Source organism: Centropristis striata, chromosome 14 (assembly GCF_030273125.1).
Source record: "Centropristis striata isolate RG_2023a ecotype Rhode Island chromosome 14, C.striata_1.0, whole genome shotgun sequence".
Classification (NCBI taxonomy): domain Eukaryota; kingdom Metazoa; phylum Chordata; class Actinopteri; order Perciformes; family Serranidae; genus Centropristis; species Centropristis striata.
The window spans coordinates 28,413,216-28,423,551 of record NC_081530.1 but is presented as its reverse complement, the minus strand read 5'-3'; the positions used below and the strand labels follow the sequence as shown (position 1 = coordinate 28,423,551).

The 10,336-nt window shown below is 40.3% G+C and overlaps 1 protein-coding gene across 6 annotated transcripts in view; it reads left to right on the top strand.

Moving 5' to 3' along the window:
• The window catches only part of elmo1 (engulfment and cell motility 1 (ced-12 homolog, C. elegans)), a 140,533-nt gene extending 131,680 nt beyond the window's left edge, over positions 1 to 8,853 (top strand). For all 6 annotated transcript variants that reach the window (XM_059350704.1, XM_059350701.1, XM_059350703.1 and 3 more), the window contains 4 exons: positions 3,325 to 3,432; positions 4,017 to 4,099; positions 6,354 to 6,431; positions 7,369 to 8,853. In XM_059350704.1, the coding sequence (XP_059206687.1) occupies positions 3,325 to 3,432; positions 4,017 to 4,099; positions 6,354 to 6,431; positions 7,369 to 7,569 (470 nt within the window). In that variant the 3' untranslated portion in view covers positions 7,570 to 8,853. The remainder of the gene's footprint in view (positions 1 to 3,324; positions 3,433 to 4,016; positions 4,100 to 6,353; positions 6,432 to 7,368) is intronic.
• Positions 8,854 to 10,336: the final 1,483 nt, after the last annotated feature.

The window sequence follows — 10,336 nt, the reverse complement described above, 5'->3', positions numbered from 1 at the left end:
GAGGATTTAATTTGGTTGAGACCTGATCCCTTCACTCTCCTGTCCTCCCTCTTGCACTTTCCTTCACCCCTCTCTGTCTGCATATACAAATGCATGAAGTAAAAAAAACACTGACGCACCTGGGATGTGAGCTACTTTGTTGTTATTGTCACCAGCTTCCCTGCAGGAGCTGTACTTCCAATAAGTCGAATCAATTTGAGCACAACCAGGTGGAGTTTGTCCTAAAGACACCGATTCATTCTGGCGTTTGGAAGCTTCGTAACGATTTCTTTTAGCAGCTGTCATCCAGATGTCATGAAAGCTGGATTATAGAAAAACTAAAAAGAAATGCAGAAGCAGAAACGATGTTGCAGGACAGATGTTCAGGTGGAAAGCATCACCCAGATCGAGTATCTGATCGTCTCGCTGTGTGTGTGGTCGGCTGATTTATGCTTGTCTGGCTTTTACGCAGCGACATGCTGGAAATAGTCTCATATTACCATATCACGGCTGTTACTTCGGAGATCCTAAAAAAAAAAGGGAGAGGAGAATGCACGCGCATATGCATGCACCAGTACATATACTAAACAGAGAAATAAAGCCATTGAGGAGCAGTACACCCGCACACGGTCGTATATAAAGCAGTTCATGAGCCTCACTGGATCTAATTTAGCACAGTAGCCTGTAGGGTTACACTGACTTTAATCTGCTGCTACAGCGCGCTGACTTATCGGGGAGTCGTCTGCCTGCTACAAGAGAGCTGTCTTTGCCTCTGAGGACTCCTGAAGGAGTCAAGGACATGTTTTTTCTCCACTAAACTCTTTTTTTCTTTGTTTGTTTGTATTTTTCTCCTTGTGCATGTGTGAACCACCTTTTTATTATTTCTCCTCACTCTCTTCCTCTGCCCTTATGTGTCAGTCCTTTCCTCCCTCTCCTCCACTTATATGCGGTATATACATGCATTGACAATGTGGAGAGCACTTTGTCTTGCAGAACTTAAGCGAGCAGAAAAAGAGTAAAGGGAGCCTTATAGCAAGTCTAATTTTGCACTTGGGCTCCACATGAAATTAGATGTTAAATCCAAACCAGTGTGTTGCATACATAATGCTGAAACTTGGTTTATCAGTGTCATTTTTTTTTCTTGTCTTTTGCACCCAGACAAACTTTCTGCGCACTTATTCTTCTTCTATCTACTCTTATATGTCCTGTGCTATCTTTTTTTACATACATAAAATGTGCTCCCCTGCTCCCTCCCTCTCTCCTTCTCTCACTTCTCCCTCAGCGTCTTGTACGACTATTTCAAAGTCCTCTACCCTGCAGGGACTCAAGTACCTACATCAAATATTAATTTGGCTGACTTCAGTGCAGATGACTCTTCTCTCTACCTTCCAAAGTGCCATTCCGCCCATTACAAGGGGATGCTTCTCTCTAAAAGCTCAGGTTGATGGTGTTTTGAAGTTTGGAAGAAATAGTACCTGCTCAGTCTTTTAAGTGCAGGGTACTGGCAGGTAACTTGGGACTCAAGAGAGCGTTCTTTGTGTAAATGTTGCACTAAAGCAAAAGTAAACTTAGATATTTGGCCTCATTCTGTTGAATCCTACTGTGTTGTTGTCACATGTGCACACAGCAGAATCAAGACAATTATAGTTTAAATTATACAATAATGAAATGTGCTCCAAGATAGAGATGCAGCGTCTTGAAGCCAAAGGAAGAACATATGTGCTTGTGCATAGACACACGTGCACACAGAAATCAGTCAGTTAAGCTGAACAGTTGATGGCGTCCTTGCAGCCGCCGCACACATCTCTGTCCGTTCCTCGTGGACCAGGCCTGGCAACGCCAACTGTCTATTTTCAGCAATTAGGATTTGGATTGTGCCACCCGTGCACACGCCAGGAGGACCTCCCCAGTCTGTGCCCGCTCACTGCCAGCTCAGTTCGGTACCCACCTTGGCAGAGAACCACTAAAGAATTCCAGGCTGGCCGCAGAGGCTGGCGGTGGAGCTGCGCTTTACAGACACAGCTGGTAGTTACAGGCTGCTGGAGGATCACACACCACGTCAGCCAAGAGAAAAACACACTTGTTTAGCGTTTATGGGCTTTCGAGTATTTGATATGTTGTTTAAAATCTGTCCAGCTTCTAACAAAACCTGACCATAAAAAAATGTCAAATAAAACACATTTTGAGAGCTTTCTGTTCAAACCTGAAACTGTGTCACATAGATTTAAAAAAAAAAAAATTCATTCTTGCCAAGGCACGAAAACATTATCTCTTAAAACTGATTCTCATTTAAGAATGGAAGAAATCTGCATCACATAACTTTTTTTTTTCTAGTCTGTAATATGATGCCCATTGTTCGATTCAAAACCATCAAGTACAGCCTCTAAAATGGCCATATACAATAGTTACATCCTCACTTTTTTACAGTTTTAAAAGGTGGATATGAAAGTTTAGAAGTTCCCATTGTATTTATATCAGTGTACATTTTAAGCTCAATTTACTGCTATAGGGAAGGTATTAAAATGATAATGTAAACTTCAAAATAAAAGTGTCATTTTACAACACCATTGTAGTTTTCCACATATAAAAAAAAACAAGTTTAATAATTTAAAATCAACAATTAAAATGAGTTGATAATATTGTAAATAAATGATAATGCAATATTCAATTTTTTCATTTTCACATACTGAGCCTTCTATGAACATATCAAATGGAAAAGCAGTTTGACTTTTTAAGTTCTACCCTCTTGTTTAGTAAACAATATTCTTTTAAATGTTTACGCAAATTAAACATACATATGTAGAAAATGTCAATTAAGTCCCCTATGGGCTTCCATAGTTGCTTCCTGTAGATAGAGTTTTTTGTCTCTGCTGGTGACCTTGTACTATTTTAATTGTGTTATCCTTATTAAAAGAAAATACATGGTCACACTTAATGTTTCATCTTTGCCTCGTTTGAGCTGTAAAGAGACACCCTGGATGTCTTCACTTCAGTGTGTGTTTTGTTGTTTAATCATTATAAAAATGATGAAGGCCAACTGTCTATTGTTGCCCATTAAGATCCCTCCCTCATGCAGAGAATCACGGCCCATCTGTGGATTTTCCTCAAGGCTGTTCTTCCTTTTTTTTGTCACAGATTTTTTGCCACGCTAATTTTCTCTCCTGTTGATGACTCATGCAATCCCATATGATGTCTTATGCCAGCCGCTGACTTATTTCATAACTCTCTCTCTCTCTCTGTCTCTCTCTCTCTCTCTCTCTCTCTCTCTCTCTCTGTCTCTCTCTCTCTCTCTCTCTCTCTCTCTCTCTCTCTCTCTCTCTCTCTTCTCCTCATGCTTTTTTCCAGATAAGTTTTGGTACTGCCGTCTGTCTCCGAACCATAAAGTCCTGCACTATGGAGATCTGGAGGAGAGCCCTCAGGGCGAGGTGCCCCATGACTCTTTGCAGGACAAACGTGAGTGTCAAGTTAACCCGAGCACATCCCCTTAAAAAATTCTCATTAACTTTGAGCACAGAAATGTCTGTCAGAAACTGCAATAAAATGATATACTATTATTTTCCACTCAGACTGAGGTACCAAATAAATTCAAATTTAAGTAACACATTGTTTACATCTAATAAATAAATAAAACTCTGTATAGTAAATGCAAGAGGGATTTGGCAAATTTGTCTCCAAATATGTGCTCTATAATACAGCAGCAATATCCAGAATGGAAACAAGGAAAATGGCATGTATTTACTCTATAGGGCAAACATGATAAAAGCCAGAAATGTCCCTAAGGATGCACAAATATCTTTATCTTAACCAGGCTTGTGACACATAAGTATTTGAATGTTTTATTCAAATATGTATTTCCTACAGTCTATCCTCACTGAAATTATACATAAAGTGTCATTGACACTGACCTCTGAATGCTCACAGTTACATGGGGAGAATTTTAACTTTAAAATCACTAAACCAATCACCCATCTGGGATGGCACAGTTGTCACAGGATGATGATGATGTTGTTGTGAACTCACTTCTGTCCTCTCTGCAGTGCCTGTGGCTGATATCAAAGCTGTTATCACCGGCAAAGACTGTCCTCACATGAAGGAGAAGGGAGCCCTGAAGCAAAACAAGGTGTGTGTGTGTGTGTGTGTGTGTGTGTGTGTGTGTATACAGTGTGTGTTTGTGTGTGTGTCTGCGTGCACAAGCGTGTGAACACGTGCATACGTGTGGGTGGGTGGGTGTGTATCCAGGCGAGAGAACGTAGTTCTGTGTGCGTGAGAGTTGCATAACATGATGTGAGTTACATAATTTTGCTTTGGGAAATAACACAATGACTTGCGTCTCATTGCTCAGCACAGATAGAGACGTATCCATCAGCGGCAGTGTGGAGAAAAAAATCTCAGAATAGTCCTTTAGCTGCAGACACAAATCTCACAAGAGGTGCCACAAATGTGCAGCCATCTTTTCTTTGCTGTTTAAATTTGAAAGTAACACATTGGCAGTGCCTTAAGCAGGATGAAAGAGCCGGCCTGTCTGCGACTGTGTACACATCAGCCCTTCCTCTCTTGCACTTTGCCTCTGCAAACCTTCACCCCCCTCCTCACCCACAGGACTCTGATATATTGGATCTTGGATAAATAGCCATGAAGACAAAGGAGCACGCCTCCTCCCTGCTTTGTCTCCTTTATTATCTTGTCGATAAGCGCAGGTCTAGGGGAATGACCCGAGGGTGGTCTGCAGGCCGTCTAGCAGGCCTGTCCCAGCCTTGTGAATGAGAACACGAGCACATTTCATTACTCACTGTTACAAGGCCAGCCAAAGTCACCTCTACAGGCTTCAGAGCAGAGCTGGCAGGTGGACCATTTTTGGGACACTCAGACAGAGGCGGGAGGATGAGGTGGCGAGCAGTGTTTCAAAATTCTTCCTAGTGTATTCACCATAAGCTGTTCATTACATTCTCTAATTACCCCATACACATATATTTCACATACGCACCGCTATATTTACCTCGTTTCAGACACCTTCTGTGCCTCAAGCCATGTGTGTTATTTAGCAAACTGGCACACCGACCTGGAAGTGCAGCTTGCCTCTCGCCTGTGTGGCATTTTGCATCTCATTACTGAAGCACGTCTTTCCTCTTTATGCACTGGACATGCATTTAAAAGGAGGATGACTGGAGGATATGTGATAAGTGTGCATGATTTCACGTTCTGCTGTATTTGCCAATGTTCGAGCAATTCACAACGGGTCCGATTTTGTGTGGGAAAATCCTCTGCATCTAAAGAGTGGATGCAGATTTGTGCAGCTGTATTAAAATAAGGCTGTGGTGGGGAGTAGGAGATTTAATTAAGTAGTATTTTACTGAAAGCTCAATAGAGAAACCGCTGCAAGAAAGGAGGGTTGCACTTAATTAGTTTAGAAACCAAAATTAACAGTTAAAAAAGAGCATTGATAAATAGGCACAATATCCTTTTTATTACACCATATAAAGAGCTTTGTGGCCATAAAGTTGAACTGCTAACAAGGCTGATAATGCACCGTGGGGACAACACTTATTTCATTTACAAAAGTGCATTTGGTTGCAGTTGTATCACAACTCTGGCTGTATCAGTGTCATCCACATCAACACCCACTTATTTGTCTGCAGCCACTCTACTTGCATGGGATGGAAAAGTCAAAGTATATTGAGTGATGCATGTCAAAATAAGTGTTTATTTAATTTAATTGTGGCTGTAGTAAACATTTAGAACTCCCTCTACTTCAGTAATAAGTATTTCTATTTCAGCATGACTCCATCTTTTCTGTTCAGCATCCTGATCTGAGACAAATCCCACCACTCAACTCCATCTTTAAAGCTCTCCCTCACAAGCTGCAGTGTCAGTCTCTGACGGTGTAATTACCTGCTGCCTTACTAAATCAGATGCTAATTTCACACAGATTGCAAGCGAGCATTTAATTAATTGCTTTCATGTATACAAATGTGGCTCTGGGTGTACCTGTTCCGTCCTCCCGCTGCATTTAATTCATCGCCTGCAGGAGAGCATAGTGGATTTTGAGGGAATACACCCGAAAACATATCACATCATATTCCCAGCCTCCCCAGGCATTTTTCAATATCTAGCATCTGAGAGCATCCAGGTATTTCTCTCTTTGAGCTCTTACCTCGCTGATACCCGATGAGTTGATGTGCAGCTGATGTAACAGATGGTGACAAGATGTGAGGAGGAGCGGGAGATTGCACTGGTATGGCAGCATTTTGGTGTAAATCTCACCTGTTTCTTCTTTTTCTCTTATCTCTCCATCCCACCTCCTCCACTCCTTCTCTGCAACATATTCCTCCCCCACCTCCTCCCTCTGTGCTTTTCTCTCTCTGTCCTCTCTGCAGGAGGTGTTAGAGCTGGCCTTCTCTGTCCTCTATGAGTCGGACGAGTATTTAAACTTTATTGCTCCTGACAAGCATGAGGTAAGCCATCATCAGGGACCCTGCGGCTGTTGATGACAGTGTCAGACAGAATGAACATGTGTGATCACACAGAGAGAAAGATTTCTCTTTTGTGGACAAGTATGCTGTGTATTATAAGTTTACCATATTTAGGTGTTTTATTACACAGTGAAATAAACATGTTTGTACACGGTTGCTCATAAAGTTATTTTTTGATGATTGTGAAATTTGATTTATTCTTGACAAATAGTGTATATCTTCTCAAAACTTTATTAATAAATCTCTTCCAAACATGAAATTAAATTAACAATTAACGGAAGATTGTGTCTGAAAACAAAATTATTCCAACTTTATGGGCAACTCAGCAATATAAAATAAAACACTTTACACAGGTTTTAAAGGAAAATGCTAAAATGCTGTCATTTTTATAAGAAGCACTCAGAGATCCAGAATATGGATAAATCATGCATCATGGTGTATGTAATGCTATACTACCATATCAAAATGTATTACATTGCTTTGTTGAATACTCTTATCTTGATTGGTCAATATCTGCATTCTATTGTCAGAAATAACAGACTGCTCCGATATATATACTACTCAAACACATTGAATTATGACATTTAAAATAAGTGGTGGGGACATGTCCCCAGTGTCCTCTGTGTAAATGACACCTATGCTTACACTACACAAAGACTTCATTTCATTTTCTCGATGCGTAACTTCAGAAACTTTTTGTAGATATTTTTTTAGACTTACAAGTTTGTATGTAGGACAGGAGAGAAGAAGGTGTCCCTGCTCTATTTCTCCTGAGTCACTGTGTACACAAACTTCCCTCCTTGGTGGTTAGCTTCTTCTCTGCCTGCTGGTGTCAACATTCAAAAACACATCACACTTAATTATAGTTTGTAGATTTTCGAGCCTGATTTGTGTTAACTCTCTGTCCGTGTCTCTGCAGTACTGCGTGTGGACAGACGGTCTAAACGCCCTCCTTGGTAAGGAGATGACCAGCGATTACACCAAATCCGACATGGACACCCTGCTCTCCATGGAGATGAAGCTCCGCCTCTTAGATCTAGAGAACATCCAGATTCCCGAGGCCCCGCCCCCGATTCCTAAAGAACCTAGCAACTATGACTTTGTTTACGACTGTAACTAGACAAACGACCCCGCGAGCCCGAACCCACCCAGCACCTACTGTACTCACTGGACCAATCCCCTTTTCTTATAAACTGGAACAAAAACAAATGAAACCATATAATATAAAAACCGAACTGTGATTGAAAGAAAAAGGATTGAAAGAACTATTTTCCTCTTGGTAGACCTTCATAAGAGAGAAAATGATGAATATTAATAGGTTTGCTGCACTTGAGGGGACTCGGGTTCGCTGCAGAGTCATCAGGTTGCCATGGAGAAGAGAAGCCAGGAAGTATTTGTTTGGCCTGTCGTAGGTGGTCCTGCATCTTTTTCTCACTCTCCTCCTGTGTCTGATGTTTTGAGACAGTCACTTCTTCTTCCTCTCAACCGTGGCGCCCGCTGTCATTTTGCTTGAAGATTGTTGTAGACAAATGCGTAGAATTTCAGCTTCCTTGTTGTCCTTTTTTTATGTTTACTTTATTATTTTTCCTCAGGGCTTCTGTGGGGGGGAGGGGATGATGGTTGTGTAGTTCAGGAGCAGGGAGGGACGGGGTTCTGTGTTTTGTCGTCACCTTTCCAGCAGTATTCCCTGTCACATACTCCCTTACAGTGTTTGTGGCAGCTAAATGTGTTCCAAGAGGCTGAAAGGAAGGTTGAGGTACATTTCAAGAGGAATACTTTATGGAAAGAGTCTCTTATATCTGCTCTGTCCTGCTACACATATACTAAAGACTGTTAGAATAAGTCGATCCTCAAAATCAAGGCACTGTACTCCAGTAAAAAGCCTTTCTTTGAAATATTCTGATGTTAATGTTTCCATCCCACCGCTGCTTATTGCATATTGTACACTCCTACACAGTGGCTTTGCCAAAAACAACCGTAAAATCACCACCATTGTGAAACACGCATACAAACACACTCGTCTCTCCCTCATTTGAGTCTCTCTTGTTGTTATGACTGCTGTACACAACATTCCTAAGCAATATTTGAGCTTTTTTTTTGTTCAACATTTGTAAGATGGTCATAAGACTTTAAAATTGTGAAACTGCCTAGTAGTTGGTATTAAAAAGGGGATGTTAGTGTTTTGGTCAAGGGAAGTTGTGATTTTTTTGTGTGTGTTCAGGACTATATGGCCACAAAATTTAAAGTTTATGTATTTTTTTAATTTAAAAACAGATCATGGTTGTTATTTCTAGTATGATTTATATATTTTCCCCTTCCTATTTAATACCTTCAGATGTTTTTTCTTTAGGATTTTTCAAAGCCCCTCAAAACTGCTGTTTACATTAAAGAGTTAAGAACTGTACATTCTTTCTCCTTCTGTGTCTCTCTTTATTCATGAACCACGTGCATTTAAAAGATCATAGCAGGGTTTTTGAACATGCAGGTCAAAGGTTAGTTCTTGATTTCCACTATTGAGTTAAATTATATTGAGTAATTCTGCTGATTAATCTCTCAAATAGACCTGTGTGTGCAGAATGTCCCTATAATGGTTGAGTAGCAGATGGTGTATAGATTAGGACTTTAATCATCCCAGAGGCAATTTTGTTTTCACAGAAAAGCAATTGAAACATAATTAAAGCAGAAACAAGGTTTTAACTGGTTATGAAACAGACTCATTTTAATACTGATGCCTCTTTAAACTTAAATAAGCAATCAGGACCATCAGCGAGAAGACTGACTCTGTGTAGTAATTCACAATGTCTGTACCCGGGTCAGGCCCCCTCTGAAATCAGAAGAAACTATTTGTGGTAGGCTATGCAGACCAGAAGAGCCTATGTTCACATTTTCCCAGGTAGAGTTTGGCAGTGAGTTGTGAATTAGCCAGTCAAAAGAAAGCGTGAGATTTTTGATGTTGTAATGTGTGGTTATGGCTGATACTGATGCAGGATCATCACAATGAAAAAGATAAGAATTGACACAAAAAAAGCAAAAAGGGACAGTGATAGTGCACAGGTGGAAACATGACTCAACCTCAGTCGTCATTCAAGAAATGGAGAGAATGGCTGGACTTGAAAGGATTCAGAACTAATCCTGAATGTCCCCTTTTTCTCCAAGACAAGGTGGGTTATGTGTCAAAGTTTACTTTTTTTCACCATTCCCATATAACAGTTATTCATTTCACATATAAAACGTTACCTCATCGCCTTGCATACTGCAAAGTGCAACACTGCAAAGACTTGTTTCTCTCACTAACTTCCAAAATAAAAGCATACACTTGCCAAATTATGACCACTACAGCAAGAGGTGGTGCTTATAGAAACACTTCCACTTTTCTCCACAGGGGGCGCCAAAACATAAGTACTAAATGAAAGTTCTTATTGTTGTTTTAACTAAAAAACTCTTATGTTAAGCTTTTAATCATCATGCCCTGTTCACATGTCCCTAACCCCATCCCCCTAATAGCTGTTAACACTTTCAGGTAATTGATAACTAATCTAAAACCAAAGCTATATGTCAAAAGCACCTATGAAAAAAAAAACCTCTACATAGAAAGTAGGCTGCACTGCAATTATTGTCCACTACTAAGAATAAATATAGTTCTAAAATAAGTCTTTCAACACTTGATGGAAAATGAAATTCTCCCAAAATAATAATAATCAGCCCCAGTGTTGCATTGACAGTCAGTCTGTAGTAACAAAGACTCCTCTAGGTTGCTCCTCGTCACACACATCACACAGGTGTCGCTATGTAAGCACGAGGAACCATTGAGGTTCAAAGTGTCTCCTTTGTCAGGGCAATTTTTATTCTCTTTAATTGTACTTATTATTTTTGTAACTGTCTGTCCA